Genomic DNA, 23,262 nt, shown 5'->3' on the forward strand with positions numbered 1-23,262 from the left:
ACAGTTAGTTACTGCGGCATTAGTTACTGTGGTATTAGTTACTGTGGCATTAGTTACTGTGGCATTAGTTACTGTGGCATTAGTTACTGTGGCATTAGTTACTGCGGCATTAGTTACTGCGGCATTAGTTACTGCGGCATTAGTTACTGCGGCATTAGTTACTGCGGCATTAATTACTGCGGCATTAGTTACTGCGGCATTAGTTACTGTGGCATTAGTTACTGTCACAGAAAATTAAAAGGCATTAAAATAATATTATAATAAGAATTAGGACTCTAAAAATTTTGGAAAAAAAATTAATCGGAATTCCGTCAGAAATTCTTTGGAACTCCGATGGAATTCCGACGTGTTCCGAGTTTCGGCGGAATTCTGATAGAACCTCCAGGGGGCACTTTCCAGGGAATCTTTCCAAGTGGGAAGAAGATTCTAATCGGTTAAAAAAAAAATGTTTCACAAAGAGAAAACTAAAGAATCCATTATAAAATACTGATTTCGGATTCTAATGAATGCAAAACAAAAAGGAACTCTCGTTAATGGCGTCACTTTCTAAATCATTTCCTATATATATATAAATTAGAACAGGTAGAGAGAAATAGGGAAACCTTTTTTTTTTGGAAAAAAAATCGAAAAATAACATAATAATAGAGAAGATTCTATTTTCAAAACGAAGTTCTGAAAAACACGTGGTTTCGATCATCATCATTATCATCATCATCATCATCATCATATATATATATATATATATATATATATATATATTGGGAAAGGTTAGGACATGGCTAGGAAGAAATCAACGCTCTATAATTTCTCACGAGCAATGTTTAGATTCACACGCGATATATACTGGAATTTCGTGTAATTACTATTCACTCGCGCTTTGCTGCGCATCTCAAGTGTAAGAATCGTTAATTTCTTGGTATATATATATATATACATCGCAACTGTTTCCGGTTTTTATAGCACGCGATACATATATGCCAAAACGTATTAAAATTTTGGGGTATCAATTTTTATTTTTTTTTTTTTCCTTTTAAATACCATTATTTATGATTTTAAAGAAAAAGAAAATCAGTTTTAGAAATGAAAATTTGGTTTACTTTTACTCTTTTCTGTTTTAACGCACATAAACATAAACGGAAAAAAGACTCGAGGAAAGTCGAGGTCGACGTCCGCGAACGCAACAAGTGCCGCAGCATTTCGCGCACACTTTCGTCTTTCTCTCCCATCCCCTCCCGCCCCCCCCCTTTTTTTTATCATTATCATCAATAAAAATCAGTGGATAATTTTGCAGAAAAAAAGAAACTACCGATTTAGCTCTTTTTCTTTTCATAGAAAATCAAAAATTTTACTTTCTTTAAAATTCGAATAATTCTGACTTTGGATTTTCGAATTTTAGGGATTGGGAAAATTAAATTAATTTTTCGTGTCGCGATCTTGTATATATATATATATATATATATATATATATATGTATATATACAGAGAGGAACGAAGAGCCGCGGGTTGAGTCGAGGTCGACGTCCGGGCGCAACAAGTGCTGTACTCTCCGTACTTACACCGCTAACACCCCACCCAACACATCAACACAATAACAAATGCAATGTACATGAGGAGAATCAGCCCTCTCCTCCCTCCTTTCCATATGTCCCTCTGCGTTCCTTAATGTACGCGAACATCGCACTGAAGTTTTTTTTTTTTGCATGTATGTGTGTGTGTGCTACATAAAAGATGCCGGAGGAGAATATATATACGCAAATACAAACGCTTTAACGTTGCGGGTCGTTTATATATATCTATATATATATATACATGTATAGCACACGTAAATATAAAACTGCACTGGGTCAGGGATCTGTGATTTATCGGTTGCCTCGTGTAATTGGCCGAGAGCCAATATAAGATACCCTAGGGTATCAAAAGTTAATGCAATATACGTAACCCTCTGTGTAACGTCAAAAATTTCTGTATATATATAGAATTCATCCCTTTAGTGGTGAAAAAATTATGGTTAAGGTGAATTTAATATTATGATTTTGTTTAGATTAACCAGAATTTTGTTTATTCCACTTAGAATTGGGTTTAAAAACCAGAATTTTGTTTATTTCAAAAAGATTTCTAATCAGAAGAACCAGAATTTTCGTTATTTCAACTAGAATTCTGGTTTTATTAACCATAATTTTGTTTATTTCAAAGAGAATTCTGGTTTTATAAACCAGAATTTTTGATTATACCAAATAGAATTCCGGTTATTTCAACTGGAATTCTAGTTATTACAATTAAAAGAATTGTTAATATTAATTTAACATAATTATTTTGGTTTTATAAACCAAAATTTTGGGTATTGCAACATGAACCCTGATAGGGTAAAATTAAACATAATTATTATGATTATATAAACAAGAATTTTGGTTATGGCAAATATAATTATGGTTTGGGTAAATTAAACACTATGATTCTGGTTAGATTAACCAGAAATCTAGTTATCTCAACCAGAATTCTATTTATTCCAAACAGAATTGGATTTATAAACCAGAATTTTTTTTATTCCAAATAGAATTCAATATGAACTAGAATTTTAGTTATTTCAAGTAGAATTCTGGTTATATAAACAAGAATTTTGGTAATTGCAACTAGAATTCAGCTTAAGGTAAATTTAACAGTACGATTCTGGTTACATATATGTGCTGGTTATATAAACCAGAATTTTCGTTATTCTAATTAGAATTCTAATTAAGGTTAATTTAATATAATTTTTCTGGTTATATAACCAGAATTTTTGTAATCCCAAATAGAATTCTGGTTGTATGAACCAGAATTTTGATTATTCTAAATATGATTCCTAATCTTAGGGTAATTTTAACATTATGATTCTGGTTAGATGAACCAGAATTATTGTTATTCTAACAAAAATTCTTGTTATTCCAACTAGCATTCCGATTAGGGTAAATTTAACTATATGATTCTGTTTAGATTATCCAGAATTTTGGTTATTTTAAATAGAATTTCGATTAATTTAACCAGAATTCTGGTTAGGATAAATTTTACATTTTGATTCTGAAAACACAATTTTAGTTATTCCAAATAAAATTTTGTTTAGGGTAAATTTAACATAATTATTTTGGTTATCTAAACCAGAATTTTAGTTATTTCAAGTACAATTTTTGTTATATAAACCAGAATTTTGGTTATTTTAAATAGAATTCCGGTTATACAAACCGGAGTTTTGGTTATTCCAACTAGAATTCTGTTTATATATATTTTGTGGTTATATAAACCAGAATTCTATTTATTCCAACCAGAATTCTGATTATATAAACCAGAATTTTGGTTATTTTAAATAGAATTCTGGTTATGTGAACCAGAATTTTCGGTTATTTCAACTAAAATTCTGTTTAAGGTAAATTTAACTATTCTGGTTATATAAACCAGAATTTTGGGAATTGCAACTAGAATTCTGGTTATATAAACCAGAATTTTGGTTATTTTAAATAGAATTCCGGATATACAAACCGAAGTTTTGGTTATTCCAACTAGAATTCTGTTTATATATATTTTGTGGTTATATAAACCAGAATTCTATTTATTCGAATCAGAATTCTGGTTATATAAACCAAAATATTGGTTATTCCAAATAGAATTCTGGTTATATGAACCAGAATTTTGGGAATTGCAACTAGAATTCTGGTTATACAGAACCAGATTTTTTGTTATTATTTCTATTATTAGATATATTTAACATTATAATTCTATGTAATGTATATATATATATGCTTTTGCAAAATAACTATCACTATTTTGACATTAAGCAAAGAAAAAATCCTTTTTCTTGTTTTTTTAAAAAAAAAAATACTTCCTTACGAAGAGTCAGTGTGAGAATAAGTCGAATAAAGGAAGAATTTAATTGATTCACGTTGACGCATTTACAGAGGTCAAATTCCTTGCTCTCGCGTAAGTGCGTTTCTGTATTATATATATATATATATATATATATATATATATATATATATATATATATATATATATATATAACATTATAAACTCGTGGCCTTCAGTGATATTCATTAAATCGCAATTAAAGCATGTCAATATCATGGCATGGAGGGTCAACAAACGTCATTTCCAAATATATATATATATATATATATATATATATATATATATATATATAAACGCTCCTAAAATGTACAATGCTTTACATTCAATATTTCTTTAGAATCCTTAAAGTTTATGTAATCTTTTCCTTTGAAAATATATAATTTCCGATTATTACATCTTAATTGTTCAAAAAACAAAATCAATATAATATATATATTATGATATATTTCGTATTTCGTAACATTTTTTGAATAAAGAATTCGATAACTCTTACGTAAATTATATTAAACTCAATGCATAATTAATTAAGTGGAAGAAAACGTCAATTTTATTGTTTTGAAATTATATCAAACGAATTATTTTCTGATTGATTCTTTTTAAAAAAAAAAAAAAATTTTTATATTTATTATATAATCAATTTTATAAAATTATTATTTTTAAAATTTATATTTATTAATTTATTTATTTACAATTTTTAATATTTTTAATTTTTAATATTTACAACTTTTAATATTTACAATTTTTAATATTTATAATTTTTAATATTTACAATTTTTAGTATTTATAATTGTTAATATTTATAATTATTAATTTTATCGTTTATTAATATCTATTATTATTTATAAAAAATATATAAATTTTTATTTATTTATTACTTTTATTACTGTAAAAAAAATGTGTTTTAAAATAATTTTTTTATTTATAAATCGAGAGATAAAAATAGAAATTTTTTTTTAATTAAACAAATTGATTATTAAATAAAATAAAATTTTTTTTTTTTTTTTATACAAAAATCATGAATGAATATTATTTTCGTTTTTCAGAGATGCAGTCGCATTCTCTCGGCTATTAAATGAATCTCCAGATACCGACCGATTCTGTGTGTATATACATATATATATATATATAGAGAGAGAGAGGCATAACCTCAGAAAATCCACGTGGTACATTTCACGTTTGTTTTTTTTTTCAAATTAAAATTTTCCTTCGACCAATGGGAATAGGTGTTTCTTTTTAGTAATTCAATAGTGAAATAATCGATATTTAAAATACTTTACCTTGATTGGGTAGAAATTTTCTCGTTGACGATTGACCCTCAACAACTTGTCCATCTTTTTTTTTTGCATCGCAACCCTTCATTACTGATTCAAATTTCATTATATTGTCATAAACCGGAACTTTGGCTGATAAAATTTTTGTTTTTTTCGAATAAAGGGCTTTTAAAGGATCAAAATATTCACTACGCGCATCTAAACTCTCGTCAGATGAGGTTTCATGGTCGTCCGCCATTTTTAAAACTAATCTAGTGACAGCCATATATAATTGGCGGGAATTTTTGAAAAAAAAATTCGAATGCCAAACATTGACAAATATGTTAATTTCTTTTTTTGTTTTTTTATTATTATTTAATTTATTATTTATTAATTATTTATTAATTATTTCTATATTATTTGTTTTATTATTTATTATTTATTGTTATTTATTATATTTTATTATTTATTAATTATCATTAGGTATTTATTATTATTTATTATTAAATTTTTATTTAATTTTAATTTCTTATTTAATTTTCAGTTCCGTATTCATTATAATAATAAATATTTTTATTTTCTATTTTAATTTTCAATTTACTTTTTACAAATTAAAAATGAATTTTTTTTTTGAGAAAATTAAAAATATAATTTAATTTAAAACTTGAATATTTCGCACACAATGAAAAAAATTTATTTGATTCAAAAAAACGTTTACTTGCGACTATTATCGAATAAATATTTATTTGAATTAGATAATTATTATATTTGAGATGGTATTTGTTTCAAATATAGAAATTATTTGTTCAAATACAATTTATATAATTGAAATAAATATTTATTTAGTTCAAGTAAATATTATTTGGTTCAAGTAAATATTTATTTGCTGCAAGTAAATAATTATTTGGTTCAAGTAATTATTTATTTAATTCAAGTAAATATTTACTTAGTTCAATGAAAATATTATTTGTTTTAAGTAATTATTTATTTGCTGCAAGTAAATAATTATTTGGTTCAAGTAAATATTTATTTGGTTCAAGTAAATATTTATTTAGTTTAAGTAATTATTTATTTTATTAAAGTAAATATTTACTTAGTTGAATGAAAATATTATTTGGTTCAAGTAAATATTTATTTGGTTCAAGTAAATATTTATTTGGTTCAAGTAAATATTTATTTAGTTCAAGTAAATATTTACTTAGTTGAATGAAAATATTATTTGGTTCAAGTAAATATTTATTTGGTTCAAGTAAATATTTATTTGGTTCAAGTAAATATTTATTTAGTTTAAGTAATTATTTATTTTATTAAAGTAAATATTTACTTAGTTGAATGAAAATATTATTTGGTTCAAGTAAATATTTATTTGGTTCAAGTAAATATTTATTTAGTTCAAGTAAATATTTATTTAGTTTAAGTAATTATTTATTTAATTTAAGTAAATATTTACTTAGTTCAATGAAAATATTGTTTGGTTTAGTTAAATATTTATTTGCTGCAAGTATATAATTATTTGGTTCAAGTAAATATTTATTTGGTTCAAGTAAACATTTATTTGGTTCAAGTAAATATTTATTTAGTTCAAGTAAATATTTATTTAGTTTAAGTAATTATTTATTTAATTTAAGTAAATATTTACTTAGTTCAATGAAAATATTGTTTGGTTTAGTTAAATATTTATTTGCTGCAAGTATATAATTATTTGGTTCAAGTAAATATTTATTTGGTTCAAGTAAACATTTATTTGGTTCAAGTAAATATTTACTTAGTTCAAGAAAATTTTTTTTTAGTTTAAGTAATTATTTATTTAATTCAAGTTCAATGAAAATATTATTTGGTTCAAGTAAATATTTATTTGGATCAAGTAAATATATATTTAGTTTAAGTAATTATTTATTTAATTAAAGTAAATATTTACTTAGTTGAATGAAAATATTATTTGGTTTAAGTAAATATTTATTTGCTGCAAGTAAATAATTATTTGGTTCAAGTAAATATTTATTTAGTTTAAGTAAATATTTATTTCGTTTAAGTAATTATTTCTTTAATTCAAGTAAATATTTACTTAGTTCAATGAAAATATTATTTGGTTCAAGTAAATATTTACTTAGTGCAAGTAAATATTTAATTGGTTCAAGTAAATTTTTTTTTTCACTGCAATTAACTAAATTAAATTTTTAAAAGCATTTTTTTTTCCACCGAAGGAAATAGAAAATTTCTTTTTGATGAAAGACAGCGGCACTAATGATTAATATTTTTTTTTTTCGCGTTGCAATTACATTTTTTTTGAATTGATGGGGAGATGATATAAGAGAAAATGGAAAAGAATAATTTGCCAAGCTCTTATGAAAGAGAAGGTAAAAGTTGTTTATATTGTTGTTGATCACATACACACACTCACACAGAGAGAGAGAATAAATAAGTTCGTTGGCATCATCCGCGTGCGAATGGAAAATGAATCGCTTTGTAAATCGCTTAATTATAATGGTCGAGAGACGCAAAATACGCGGGCGCATATAGAGTAGAATTTCATAAAGAAAAAAAAAAAAAAAAAGGAAGGAAGAAATTGAAGACGATGCCAATAGTTAGATATATAGGATTTTATTATAATGTATGTAATAGTAGCATTCTGGCATGGCATTTCCATGAAAGTGAAAACATTGCACACGGAGTGAAAACTTTCTTTCTTGGCTGCAGGTTGTTTCACTTCCTGTGTGAGCGCGTAACTTCACGCGGCTTCAATATATATATATATATGTATATTGCCATTTTCTATGCAGCAGCCTCTAAATACAAGGCTTTTACATAATATATAGCACCCAGCAACCGAGAAAGAAAGTTTCCACCATGGGGAGGTTAACATCCTCTCCTTCTTTTGCTATTTAAATATATATATGTATATATACTTATTAGTTGAGGAAACTCGCAAAACCAGTTTTCTATATATATGTGTGTGTGCATTCCGCATGAAAAATCGCGACAAAAAAATCTCGTCAAATATATATATACAAAATGTTAATGTCTGAGAAATCTGGAACAAATTTCGTTTTTGCGACAAAAAAAAAAAAAGCACAAACAATTTCTTCCTTTATAATATTGAACTTGAATTACGGAACTGATTTTTTTTTTTAATCTCGTTTTTACTAAAATTTATTTGAAACAGCGAAAGATTTATAACTGAAACAGGTAAAACTTTTGCTATTTTAGTGAAACGTTTCGCTATTTTCGTCAAATCGGACAATAAAAATCATTAATTAAAATTTTTAATAATTTTATTATGTATAATTATTTTTTTCAATGAATTTTCATTTTTCGTACTAGAATTTTAGAAAATTTCTTTTTAAACTAATTTTTATCTGTATTCTTATATGTATCGAATTTTTATTTGTCCGAAATTCCAAATGGTCGTACAATCGATTTTAGAGCGCGATTTTTAAAATCCACCAATCACGATTTTTTTTTTTATGACAATCATTTGATTCGTGAATTTACAAGAATTTTTTTTTTTTTAAACAAATTTTTACTTTACTGAATTTTTAGATATTGAATTTTTATTAGAATTCTTACAAAAAAAAAAAAAAAAAAAAATTTGACTCCTGAAATAGTAAAAATTATTCCAGAAAGAGTAAATTTTATTATTTTCAGAGTTCTGCGCATTTCTGATAATTTTTACTCCAGAAATAGTAAACATTATTCCGGAAATTGTAAATTTTAGTATTTTTTAAGTTTCTGCGCATTACTGATATTTTTTACTCCTAAAATATAGTAATATTTACTATTTTCGAAATAAGTTTTACAATTACAGGAGTAAAAATTATGAGAAATTCGCAGAAACTTTGTAAATAATAAAAATTTACTTTTTCCGGCATCATTTTCACTATTTTTTAAGTAAAAAATAATCAGAAATGCACAGAAACTTCGAAAATAGAACAATTTTTTTCGAAAATAATAAAATTTACTCTTGAAATAGTAAAATTTACTCGTCTGAAATAGTAAAAATTATTCCGAAAATAGTAAATTTTACTATTTTAGGAGTAAAAATAGTAAAATTTACTATTTTCGGAATAATTTTTACTTTTTTCTTTATTTTTTTAAAATAGTAAATTTTACTATTTTTACTCCTAAAATAGTAAAATTTACAATTTTCGGAACAATTTTTACTATTTCAGAAGTAAATTTTATTATTTTCGGAAGAAAAAATATCAGAAATACGCAGAAACTATGAAAATAGTAAAATTTACTACGAAAATATAGTAAAATTTATTCTTGAAATAGTAAAAATTATTCCGGAAATAGTAAATTTTACTATTTTTGGATTTTCTGCGAAATTGCGACAAATTTTACTCTAAAAATAGTAAAATTTATTCCGAAAATAGTAAAATTTATTCCTGAAATAGTAAAAATGATTCCGAAAATAGTAAAATTTATTCCTGAAATAGTAAAAATTATTCCGAAAATTGTAAATTTTACCATTTTCGAAGTTTCTGCACATTTCTGATAATTTTTACTCAGAAAATAGTAAAAATTATTCTCAAAATAGTAAATCTTACTATTTTCGGAGTTTTTACGCATTTCTGGTAATTTTTACTCCAAAAATAGTAAATTTTACTATTTCTGGTAATTTTTACTCCAAAAATAGTAAATTTTAATCCTTCTGGTAATTTTTCTCTGAAAATAGTAAATTTTACTAATTTAGGAATTTTTGCGGATTTCTGGTTATTTTTACTTCAAAAATAGTAAATTTTACTACTTCTGGTAATTTTTCTCTGAAAATAGTAAATTTTACTAATTTTGAAATTTTTGCGGAATTATTGTTTATTTTTACTCCAAAAATAGTAAATTTTACTATTTCTATAGTAAAAATTACCAGATATGCGCAAAAATTGCTGACAAATTAAAATTCGTTTAATTTTAATTTCTGTCAATTAAAAAAATTTGAATCAAATAAAATTCGATTGAATGAGAATTTTGCTAATTTAAAATCGATCAAATTAAAATTCTCTTAAATAAATTAAACTAAATTACAATAGAATAAAAATTTTCCCAAACAAAAATTAGAATTCGTTAGAAATTTTGTTAATAAAACGTAATTTATCGTTAAAATTAAAAAAAATGACAATTTTAATAATTTTTTTTTTTTTTGAAACTTTTTAAATAACTAATAAAACTGGTTATTTTATTACATTTATCGACTGTTGCGTAATTTATCAAAAAAATAAATTTATTTTCCAATAACTTTGCAATATCGAACCGGATTTATATTTAAATGATAAAGTATAGAATTTAAATGACAATGATAATAAATAATTTTTAATTTAAAAAAAAAAAAATTTCTTTTTTTTTTAATAATGAATTTTTATTATTTGATTTCAGAGGAAGAAGAAGAACACAGGAGCCAATAGGGTGTGAAACCCGCAATAAAAGAGACAAGAGAGAGAGAGAGGCGATTAAGGTGGTGGTTTTTGGATGTTAGAAGGCGCGGGGGTGGCTAAAAAGGCCCCGTCGCTGGGTACGGGTCCCAATGCCGGTCCCCGTATCGCAAACCCATACGTTGACCTCCACCCTCGTACCCAAGGAGGAGTCAAACATGCCCTTCATCGATGACGAATTACTCTGGTGCCCTGACAACGACGGCAAAATGGTTGATCTCACTCAATGTCTTCAGGTATTTCCTTTTTTTTCACCTTTAAACTACCATAACGGTCTCTCAGACCGCATTTTTTTTTTAATTTTAATAAAGTTTTAGTAAAAAATTAATTAGGATAAATAAATAAAATTTAAAATAATAAAATAATAAAATAATAATAAAATAATAATTATAATAATAATAAAATAATAATTATAATAATTATAATAATAATAAAATAATAAATATTTTTTTTTTTTGTTTTACTTTCGGCATTGTTTTATTTTTCTTTTTCAATTTCTCTATGAATTAATTACACTTTCTTTTAACGTTTTATTATCATTTATTATTTATTAAAATATACTAATTTTATCTAAATGTAAAAAAAAAGAAACTAACAAATGAATATATATATATATATAGTTAATTTCTTGTATAGAGTATATTTGCGTAAATTTAACTTCAAAGTTTTCTCACATTAAGTCACATATGACAAGACTTCTTTCTTCTCTCTTGTGTTGCCTATATACTAAATTCATGTTTTCACTGGAAGATTTCCATCTTTATCGACCTTGGAATTTTTTTTTTATAATGTATGTTTAAAGCTTCAGAATTATATTTTCAAGGATCTAATGCTATTTTTTTTTTTTTTTTTTTCAATGCGTGTATATATTAGAAAAGGTGTATTCATTTATATTTATCCTGATAATTAATGTATTAATATAAAATGTTAAATCTCGTAATTAATTATTTTAAAATTGATTTTTCAATTAGAGATTTTATTTTTATAAACATAATTTTATTTTTGTTAAATAAAAATATATTTTTGTCTTTGGGGAAAAAAATATTATTATTATTATAATAATTAATATTAATTTTTATTTGTTTGTTATATTATTTTTTTTTTTGAATTATTAATTATTAATTTATAAAATAATAAATATAAAAATGGGATTTATTTGTATTTGTTATAGTTTTGAATGACCGAATTCTAATAAGTAATTTTTTTTTTTTTCCAGGAAAGCAATACAGGGCAACCGGTCGAATTTTCGGCAATGGAATTAAGTGCCCTTGTAGGAGTTCCGGCACCTCCAACTGGAACCACGGAGGAGGCTGAAGGAATGTCCGGAGTTAATGGCGAGGAACCCTTTGACACCTTGGACACGTTCCTTCGAGAATTACAAGCCGATTTGGCGGAAGCCAATCAACCCACCTCAACAACTGCCTCCCTCTTATCATGTAGGCGGCAGAGGTACAACATTGCTGCCGCAAATCCCCTTTTAGCAGGTAAATAATTTAATTTTCACTATTTTCCATAATGTTGAAATTTTAATTTTTTTTTTTTAATTTCAATTTTTCAACTATTTATTTAAACATATTTAAATAGAAAAAAATAATAGATTTATTTCTCTCTGTTGGGAAAATTGTAATAATCAAAAAAAGAAATTTTATTGTTCTCAGAAAAATTATCAACACCCACGACGCAGACATCGCAGACATCTATTCCCTATGCGACGAGGGCGGAAATCAAAACGGAGAACATTCAGCCGGAAACGAGTAAAGGTAGGAAATTTTGATTAGAAAAAAAAAATTTCTATTTTATCGACAGTGAAAATAGTATACCGACTGTTGATTTATTACCAATTGGAGATAATTTACCGACGGGAGATAATATTTACCGACTGTTAATAATTTACCGTTGGGAGATAAATTTATCGACTGCGGTTTTAAGTTACCATTGGCGAATTTTTCTCAAAGGTTTTTTTTTTATCGACTAGTGTGGAAGCTAGAAAAAAAATAGAGAGGTGTGATAAAGAAGATTTCAACATGATTTGTTGTTGTTGGAAGAAAAAAAAAAAAAACGATTAGCTGGTTATTAACTTTGAAAGGAAAACCGGCCAAGGCCTTTCAAGAAATCGCGAACAGACATCCGCGTTGGCAATAATTGCTCGGTTCGACGATGTACTTGAAAAATATATATACGGAGGCACGCACAGTGGCTTGCAGCTCGCACATAATCGACCGTCGTGGCCCAATTCTTACAATTTACAATCGTTTCGTAATATTCTTCTTCTGCCTTTGCAATTTTACTCCCTCGATTATAATTTTTTTTTTTTTTTTTTTTTTTTTTTACTTCTCACATAATAGAGATTTCTTTCAAATTGTTATTTAAAAATATTTTCTATTTTTAAATAAACATTTTTTGTTCAATAAGATTTTAGAATTTAATTCAAAAAAAAAAAAAAACTATTTCAATTTTTTAATGTAAAAAAAAAAAATTGTTCTTCGCGGAAGTTTCTCCAATAGAATTTGTTTTTGTTAAAGAATGACGATTATAGGAAAAAGAAAAAAAAAAAAAAAAGAATATTCATCTCGCTTGTGTCACTTTCGCCTTGGTTAGAGTGCGGAACAATCTCTTTTAGGTTTTCTCACATCAATCGCGCGTTTGCGTGCTCAGCATAATCGATCCTTTATAAAAGTTTCAACGCACTAAAGAGTAAGCAGAGCGTCACCCAAATTTTGCGCGAGAACAATTCTTAATTTTTTTTTTTTGTTTTTTTTTCTATTTTCACTTTTTCATGGAAAATTTTTCTTTACGCTAATTAATATTTCTTCTTTTTACTAATTAATTTTTCTAAATTTCCATTTTGACAAATTAATAATTGTGTAATTTTCATACAATAAATCCGATTTTTTAGTCGCATTTATTGAATTTTTTTTTGGGTTTTCATTTTTATTGTTCCACTTTAGAAAAGTGACTCAAATATTGAATCAATTTCCGTTCGATTGTAAGTTTTTTTTTTTTTGGACAAATAGAAAATAGAACAAATAAAATTTTTTTTGATATATAATATTTAATAATCATATATTTTTACGCCATTCTGATTAAAAAGAAAGAAAAATAGAACACGCGTGTTTTTTTAAGGCACACTTTTTTTTTTTACCTATACACTTGTGTTTGTTCAAATTAATAGGGACAAAAATTACTAATAAATTCAATAGTAATTTTTTTATTCAATTTTTCAATTATTAATTAATTAATTAATTAATAAAATTAAATAATTATTTTACACGGAAGACAAAATTTACTTGAAACAGCGTAAGATTTGAGTGAAAATAAATAAAACTTTTGCTACTATAGCTAAATCTTTCGCTGTTCCAAAGAAAATTTTTGTTTCCATGTTATAATTATTTTTTAAAAATAAATAATTTTATTAATTAAATAACTGTTTTAAAAATTAAATAATTGTTTCATAACTTAAATAATTATTTTACACGAAAAACAAAATTTACTTGAAACAGCGAAAAATTTGACTGAAATAAATAAAACTTTTGCTACTATAGCTAAATCTTTCGCTGTTCCAAAGAAAATTTTTGTTTCCATGTTATAATTATTTTTTAAAAATAAATAATTTTATTAATTAAATAACTGTTTTGAAAATTAAATAATTGTTTTAAAACTTAAATAATTATTTTACACGAAAAACAAAATTTACTTGAAACAGCGAAAAATTTGATTGGAATAAATAAAACTTTTGCTACTATAGCGAAATATTTTGCTGTTCGAAGTAAATTTTTTTTTCCATATTATAATTTTTTTTTAAAATAAATAATTTTATTAATTAAATAATTGTTTTAAAAATTAAATAATTATTTGAATAATTAAAATAGTTTATTAATTAAATAACAGTTTCAAAAATTAAATAATTATTTGAATAATTAAAATAGTTTATTAATTAAATAACAGTTTTAAAAATTAAATAATTATTATTATTTCCTTAAATTGTGAATTTAATTTTTTTTTATATAGTAAAGAAATTGAACTTGTGATCGTAATTTTTTATGTAATTTTCTCTAAAAGATTTGAAATTACATTATTTTTTGTTATGACAAAACGTGAGTCATGTTTTTTTTTTTTTTTTTTTTTTTTTTTTTGGCGGTGAGGAAAATATAATTCGGGCATATAAAGTTGCGTATAAACGACATTATATAGTGAACGCGTGACAAGTGAACGCGTCCCATAGGAAATGGTGTTTATTCCCTCGACTGCATCCACAGCTGTCTGTCTCAGCGTCCGTCTGTCTTTCTGTTCGTTGCACTTGTCGCTGAATATATGTATATATATATACCCTCGTTCCCTTGACCCTACCCAAACACATAAGTTGTTCCCCTAATGCTCTCTGCAAGTACTCTGAAATAGATCTCACTCTCTCTCTCTCTCTTCACTCAGAACCCCTCATGTATTATATATATACAACAATTTGCACCAGTGGGAAAACAGGTACTTTGAATTCCACTTCAAGGACCGTTTTCCTATTTAATTATCTCATTCGAATTTATATTTTATTGAAAAATGATTTTATTTTTTTTATAGTATATAAAAATTAAGAGTATTTGATGGAATTTTGAATTTTTTAAAGGAATTTTTAATTTTTAAGGCGCCGAATTCTTATTTGACTGTTTTTTTTCAGTTTATAGAATTTCTCTAATTTTCTAAAGGACCGAATTTTAAATTTATTTTATTTAATTATTTAATTTAATATTTAATTATTTAATTTATTATTTAATTTATTATTTAATTTAATATTTAATTTAATATTTAATGTAATATTTAATTTATTATTTAATTTAATATTTAATTTATTATTTAATTTAATGTACTGAAAAAAATTTTTTTTGATTCAAATACTCAATTACTCTTGACTATATATTATCAATTAAATAATTTACTATGAACCAAATAATTTTTTATTTGATATAAATAAATTTTATTTGAATCAATAAATTTTGTATTTGTAACAAATACTAAATAATTATTTAATACAAATAAATATTTATTTTTAATAATAGTCAAGTAATCGAGGTATTTGAATCAAATATAAATTTTTTTTCTCACGTGTATTTAATGTATAATATTTAATTTAATTAAAAATATTAAAATTTAGTATTTTAATTTAGCAACAATTCTCATTTATTATAATTTTAGATTCGAATTTTTAAATATGCTCAGAAAATTTCTAATTCATCGCATTTTCATTGGTGCAAATTTTTGTCCGAATATAATATAAAATATAATAATAAAATAATAAATAAATAAATAATAATAAAAATATAATAATATAAAATATTTATTTGTATTAAATAAAAAATATATTTAATTCAATTAATTCGTATTTGTTTCAAATATACTGAAATTATTGATTAAAATTTCAAAAATGCCGAATTTGATCGAAATTCCAAATGACTGAACAAACATAAACAAAATAGATTTCGGCGGGAATTTTGAAATACGATATAAATAATCATAGGAATTAGAAAATTTGATGATTCTCGTCAATTTCGAAAATTCGGATCGAAATTTATTTTTTATTCATTTTTTTGGTCACATTTGTAATCTCGGACAAATGAATATTCGCCTTTTTTTCAAAATTCTAAATATTCTTACAAAATGAAAAATTCGAATTTTACTGCGAATTCGATAAAAATTAAGAATTCTTTTTTAATAAAACGCATTTGATAAAGAGAAAATTTTCTAGAAAATAAAATAAATAAAATAAATAAAATAAATAAAATAAATAAAATAAATAAAATAAATAAAATAAATAAAATAAATAAAATAAATAAAATAAATAAAATAAATAAAATAAATAAAATAAATAAAATAAATAAAATAAATAAAATAAATAAAATAAATAAAATAAATAAAATAAATAAAATAAATAAAATAAATAAAATAAATAATAAATAAATAAAAATAAAAATTCGGCGGCCTAAAAATTCTTAAATAAAAAAAAAGTAAAAAAATTAAATAAACATTGTTTTTTTTAAAAAAAACTAATTCTGCAAATTGCTAATTCAAAGAAAGAAAATCTTGTAAAATTCTTTAAAATAAAAAAAATTTTAATATTTTGTTAATTTTATCTTAAATTCACATATGGATGTATAATTTATTCGTGAGATATATTGAAAAAGAAAGAAAACAAAAGAACATATAAATGTTTGTTTATATCTTTATTCACTATCGTTTTTTTTTTTTTTTATTATATTGTCTTTTATCATTAACACTGTTTTGAATCATTTTTTTCACACGTGGTAGTGGTGGTGGTAGTACAACTATTTTCTTATATACATATATAGTATATATATATATAATTTATAGTAAACAAGTTCCGCAGGTGTAGGACGCATAGGTCGCAATATATGAGCGAAAGAGCACAAATTGAGTAATCGGCTTCCTCGTATTGCTTCAGAATATTCAGTGATTGAAAGTTTATTCAAGAATATACTTGAATTATTTTATATATATATGTTTCTTAACTGTCAGATTATATATACGTATACTAATGCGTGAATGTTATTTTTTTCCTTGAAAAAAAAAAAAAGAAAATGCACGTTTTGAATTGATTATATTATGATAACTCTCTTCGAAGATGCATTATCTTAATCCCACACGATTTTGATTATTGTTTTTTTAATTATAAATTATTATTATTTTTATTATTAGTATTAGTAGTAATTACATTTATTATCATTATTATTGTTACTTTAATCCATTTTAGTTTCAATTATTTAAGGGGAGGGACCGGTGAAATTTCATCCTACTGAAGTTATTATTGTTAAAGAGTGTCAATTTTTTTTCTGGCATAATTTAGGATCCAAAATTATTATAAATTATTAAAATTTAAAAAAAAAAAATTTTTTAGCCATTTTAGAAAATTTATTTTTTGGAAAAATTAAATTTCTTTAAATTCCATACGATTGATTGTTTAAAATCGTGAAAAAAGCGTAAAAAAAATTCGACAATAAAAAATAATTAAAATTGTGGAAGTAGTTGAATTTTTTTCAAAATTACCACTAAAATTGAAAGCAATCAAAATTGATCTTGTTTAGGGGTAATAATTTTTTTTCAACATTTTTTTTCAACCAAAAATCTTATTCTACTGAGAAAAACAACAAAAGGTAATTTTTAACAGTTTTACAAATATTTTTATTTTTAAAAATTTTCATTTTTTGAAAAAATTGAAATTTTTCAAAATCCATACGCTTGATTGTTTAGAATCATGAAACAAGCATATAAAAAAATCGGCAGTTAAAAATAATTAAAATTGTGAGAGAAGTTTAAATTTTCGAGAATTTTGAATTTGATTTTAAAAATTATTAACAAATTTATAGTTTTTCAATATTGTCAGAAAAAAAATTGACCACCCTTAAACAGCTTTAATTTTGATGTGTTAAAATTTCAGCGGCCCCTCCCCTTAAAATTTAGTCAACATTGATTTCAATTATTGTATTCGTAATCAATTTTGGCTTCTATTTTTGGTACTTTAGTCCATTTTAGTTTCAATTATAGTAATTTTAGCCAATTTTGATTTCAATTACTTTAATTCTAGCAAATTTCTGTTTCAATTTTTTTTTTTTTTTTTTTTGTAAATTTAGTCAGATTATTTGTAAATTTTGGTTTGAATTAATTGTAACTTTTGTAAATTTTAGTTTCAATTATTGTAACTTAAGCAAATTTTAGTTTCAATTATTTAAAATTTAGTCAACATTGATTTCAATTATTATTATTTCAATTATTCGTAATCAATTTTGACTTCTACTTTTGGAACTGTAGTCCACTTTAGTTTCAATTATTGTAAATTCAGTCGATTTTGATTTCAATTATCGAATCTAGAAACAATTTTAGCTTAAATTATTTTAACTTCAACCGATTTTAGTTTCAATTACTTTAACTTCAACCAATTGTAAGTTTTAGCCATTTTTAGTTTCAATTGTTTTAAATTTAGACAATTTTAGTTTCAATTATTTTAAATTTAGCAGATTTGATTTTCAATTATTGAAAATTTAGTCGATTTTGATTTCAATTCTTTTATTTATAACCAATTTGATTTCTACATTCAAAACTTTAGCCGATTTTAGTTTCAATTATATAATAACTTAAATTTCAATTTCTGTTATATTTGTAAATTTAGCAGATTTTAGTTTCAATTATTTTAACTTTAGTCAATTTCAGTTTTAATTATTTTAACTTTAGCCAATTTTAATTTCAATTTTGACTAGTTTCAACCTTTGACTAATTTTTGTTTCTATTCTATTTATTACTTCAGTCGATTTTAGTTTCAATTATTGAAAATTTAGCAATTTTGATTTTCAATTATTGAAAATTTAGTCGATTTAGATTTCAATTATTGTATTTATATAACCAATTTCGTTTCTACTTTTGGATAATTTTAGGTGATTTTGTTTTCAATTACTTTAAATTTAGCAAATTTTTGTTTCAATTTCATTTGTAAATTTTAAAGGATTTTATTTTCAATTATTTTAACTAATAAAAGATTTTAGTTTCAATTATTAGAAATTTAGTTGGTTTTAGTTTTAATTATTCTAACTTTAGTCTATATTTCAGTTTCAATTTTTTTTTTTTGTAATTTTAGCAAAATTTTAGTTTCAATTAATATAAATTTAGTCGTTTTTAGTTTTAATTATTTTAACTTTAGTCTATTTAATTTTTAATTATTTTAATTTTTGTTTTTATTATTGTAATTTTAATTGATTTAATTTTCAATTATTGTAAATTTAGTCGACTTTGATTTCAATTATTGTATCTATAATCTATTTTGGTTTCTATACATTTGGAACATTAGTTCATTTTAGTTTTAATTATAGTAATTTTTGCCAATTTCGATTTCAATTATAGCAAATATCTTTTTCAATTTTTTTTTTGAAATTTAGTCAGATTTTAGTTTCAATTATTATAATTTTAGTTTTTTAGTTTCAATTATTTTTAACTTGTGCAAATTTTAGTTTCAAATTATTGTAACTTAAGAAAATTTTAGTTTCAAATTATGATTTTAACTTTTTTTCAATTATTTAAAATTTAGTCAATATTGATTTCAATAATTGTATCCGTAATCAATTTTGGCTTCTATTTTTGGAACTTTAGTCCATTTTAGTTTCAATTATTGTAATTTTAGCCAATTTTGATTTCAATTACTTTAATTCTAGCAAATTTCTGTTTCAATTTTTTTTTTTTTTTTTTTGTAAACTTAGGCAGATTATTTGTAAATTTTGGTTTGAATTATTTGTAACTTTTGTAAATTTTAGTTTCAATTATTGTAACTTAAGCAAATTTTAGTTTCAATTATTTCAAATTTAGTCAATATTGATTTCAATTATTGTATCCGTAATCAATTTTGACTTCTACTTTTGGAACTTTAGTCCAATTTAGTTTAAATTATAGTAATTTTAGCTAATTTGGATTTCAATTACTTTAACTGTAGTAAATTTCCATTTCAATTATTTGTAAATTTCATTGGATTTTAGTTACAATTATTGATAATCAATTTTGGTTTCGACTTTTGAAAATTATTATTATTAATTGAAAAACATTTATGGAATAAAATCAAACACATTAATTTTGAGTGTATAGTGAAATATTTATTTAGGTTAAACAAATTTCATTGTTTAAAATAACTTAAAAATATTGAATCTATATCTGGAATATTACATGTGTGTGTGTATGTATACAGCCAGTATCAGTCACGAGAGAATTTGCTTGTATATAAAATATATGTGCGTAAAAGATAATACACAGGTATACACATAACGGCTGTTGACATTTTCTGCAAATCGGGTCAGGGCCCTCGGTATTTTACCTCTAACCCGCCCTAGGGTAAATTTGCGCATATACGGATATATCAATCGCCGCGAGAAATCTTTTTGATTACGTTATATCGCATATATCGTATTATTATTATCATTATATTGTATAATATTCCGGTATTTCGGAACCATTTTTATTATAATATTCCTTTTCACTTTTTTTTTCTCCTTCCACCGTTTGTCAAACGTTTTCATCTCACGATATTTGGTAATAATTAGAAAGTTATATATATATATATATATATATCTCTTATTTTACAATCAGAATAATTTTCTCTCACTATTCTCAAAATGGATCTGTATTTTGTAATCTTTTTTTTTTTTTTTAATAACAGTTTTTAGAAGTTTCATTTTCATCTTATGAAATAATTTTTTTAAATCACTAAAAAAGAGAAGATTTCTTTTATTCACAGAAATCATAATTTCTTTCATTTAAGGAAATAAATTTCTTTATGCAAATTTTTTTTTTTGGTACAAAAATTTTTTTTTTTTCAAATAAATTATCTCTTTGATTCAAAAAAAAAAATAACCTTCATTTCAAAGAAATTTTTTTATTTAATTTCGCAAATAAATGTTTCTTTGATTCTTATATGTTGGAATTTTTATTTTTTTGATTTAATTGCACAAATTTCTTTAAATCAAAGAAAATTTTTCTCAATTAAAGGAATTTTATTTGAATCAAAGAAAATTTATTAGAATCAAAAAAAAAATTTTCTTTGAAGCTAAAGAAACATTTTTTGTTTCAAGAAAAAAAAAATTTTTTTCACGGAAAAAAATCTTTACTTGTATAACAACGATAAGTTTCACTGAAACAGCGATTGGTTTCACTAAAACAGGGAAAGTATTCGCTATTCCTATATAGAAAAAATATTTATTTGATTCAAAAAAATCAATTTTTTTGTGCAAATTTTTTCTCTAATACAAAGAAAATTTTTTTTCAAATATATTATCTCTTTGATTAAAAAAAAAAAAAAATTATCTTCGTTTCAAAGAAATTTTTTTATTTAATTCAAATAAATATTTCTTTGATTCTTATATATCAATGTTATGTTAGAAATTCTTTGATTTAATGGACAAATTTTTTTAATTCAAAGAAAATTTATTTGAATCAAAGAAATTTTCTTTGAAGCTAAAAAGCTTTTTTTTTGTATCATAGAAAATTTTATATTCACGAAAAAGAAAATCTTCATTTTGAACAGCGATAAGTTTCACTGGTACAATGATATTTTTCACTAAAACAAGGAAAGTTTTCGCTATTCTAGAGAAACATATTAGCTGTTCCAAATATAAAGATTTTTGAATGAAAGAAAACAAGTCAAAGTAATTGGTTTCTTTATAAGTCATCAGAGAAATTGTTTTTTTTTAATTTAAAGAAAATATATTCGAATCAAAGAAATTAGTTTCTTTATAAGTCAAAGATATTGGTTTCATTAATTTAAAGAAAATATATTTGAATCAAAGAAATTAGTTTCTTTAAGTCAAAGAAATTGGTTTCATTAATTTAAAGAAAATATATTCGAATCAAAGAAATTAGTTTCTTTAAGTCAAAGAAATTGGTTTCTTTAAACGAAATAAAAATTATTTGAACCAAAGAAATTAGTTTCTTTAAGTTAAAGAAATTGGTTTCTTTAAACGAAAGAAAATTTATTTGAACCAAAGAAATTGGTTTCATTAATTTAAAGAAAATATATTTGAATCAAAGAAATTGGTTTCATTAATTTAAAGAAAATATATTCGAATCAAAGAAATTAGTTTTTTTAAGTCAAAGAAATTGGTTTCATTAATTTAAAGAAAATATATTCGAATCAAAGAAATTAGTTTCTTTAAGTCAAAGAAATTGGTTTCATTAATTTAAAGAAAATATATTCGAATCAAAGAAATTAGTTTCTTTAAGTCAAAGAAATTGGTTTCTTTAAACGAAATAAAAATTATTTGAACCAAAGAAATTAGTTTCTTTAAGTTAAAGAAATTGGTTTCTTTAAACGAAAGAAAATTTATTTGAACCAAAGAAATTGGTTTCATTAATTTAAAGAAAATATATTTGAATCAAAGAAATTGGTTTCATTAATTTAAAGAAAATATATTCGAATCAAAGAAATTAGTTTTTTTAAGTCAAAGAAATTGGTTTCATTAATTTAAAGAAAATATATTCGAATCAAAGAAATTAGTTTCTTTAAGTCAAAGAAATTGGTTTCTTTAAACGAAATAAAAATTATTTGAACCAAAGAAATTAGTTTCTTTAAGTTAAAGAAATTGGTTTCTTTAAACGAAAGAAAATTTATTTGAACCAAAGAAATTGGTTTCATTAATTTAAAGAAAATATATTTGAATCAAAGAAATTGGTTTCATTAATTTAAAGAAAATATATTCGAATCAAAGAAATTAGTTTCTTTAAGTCAAAGAAATTGGTTTCATTAATTTAAAGAAAATATATTCGAATCAAAGAAATTAGTTTCTTTAAGTCAAAGAAATTGGTTTCTTTAAACGAAAGAAAATTTATTTGAACCAAAGAAATTAGTTTCTTTAAGTTAAAGAAATTGGTTTCTTTAAACGAAAGAAAATTTATTTGAACCAAAGAAATTGGTTTCATTAATTTAAAGAAAATATATTCGAATCAAAGAAATTGGTTTCTTTAAGTCAAAGAAATTGGTTTCATTAATCTAAAGAAAATATATTTGAATCAAAGAAATTGGTTTCATTAATTTAAAGAAAATATATTTGAATCAAAGAAATTAGTTTCTTTAAGTCAAAGAAATTGGTTTCTTTAAACCAAAAAAAAATTATTTGAATCAAAGAAATTGGTTTCTTTAAAGCAAAGAAATTTTTTTTCTGGACAAATGAAAAATT

The 23,262-nt window shown here is 23.1% G+C and overlaps 2 protein-coding genes across 6 annotated transcripts in view; one reads left to right on the forward strand and one right to left on the reverse strand.

Annotated features, from left to right (window-relative positions):
* The window catches only part of LOC127285306 (U7 snRNA-associated Sm-like protein LSm11), a 37,471-nt gene extending 32,086 nt beyond the window's left edge, over positions 1–5,385 (reverse strand). The window contains exon 1 of the mRNA XM_051311255.1: positions 5,154–5,385. Coding sequence (XP_051167212.1) covers positions 5,154–5,385 — 232 coding nt within the window. The remainder of the gene's footprint in view (positions 1–5,153) is intronic.
* The window catches only part of LOC127285210 (ecdysone-induced protein 74EF), a 267,455-nt gene that overhangs the window by 83,205 nt on the left and 160,988 nt on the right, over positions 1–23,262 (forward strand). For 4 of the 5 annotated variants that reach the window (XM_051311092.1, XM_051311095.1, XM_051311093.1 and 1 more), the window contains 3 exons: positions 10,500–10,791; positions 11,772–12,039; positions 12,196–12,315. In XM_051311092.1, coding sequence (XP_051167049.1) covers positions 10,648–10,791; positions 11,772–12,039; positions 12,196–12,315 — 532 coding nt within the window. In that variant the 5' untranslated portion in view covers positions 10,500–10,647. The remainder of the gene's footprint in view (positions 1–10,499; positions 10,792–11,771; positions 12,040–12,195; positions 12,316–23,262) is intronic. The other variant, XM_051311096.1, reaches the window with a different exon arrangement.

This window comes from Leptopilina boulardi, unplaced genomic scaffold (genome assembly GCF_019393585.1).
Source record: "Leptopilina boulardi isolate dan_hultmark-lab unplaced genomic scaffold, ZJU_Lbou_2.1 LbouV2_330, whole genome shotgun sequence".
Lineage (NCBI taxonomy): Eukaryota > Metazoa > Arthropoda > Insecta > Hymenoptera > Figitidae > Leptopilina > Leptopilina boulardi.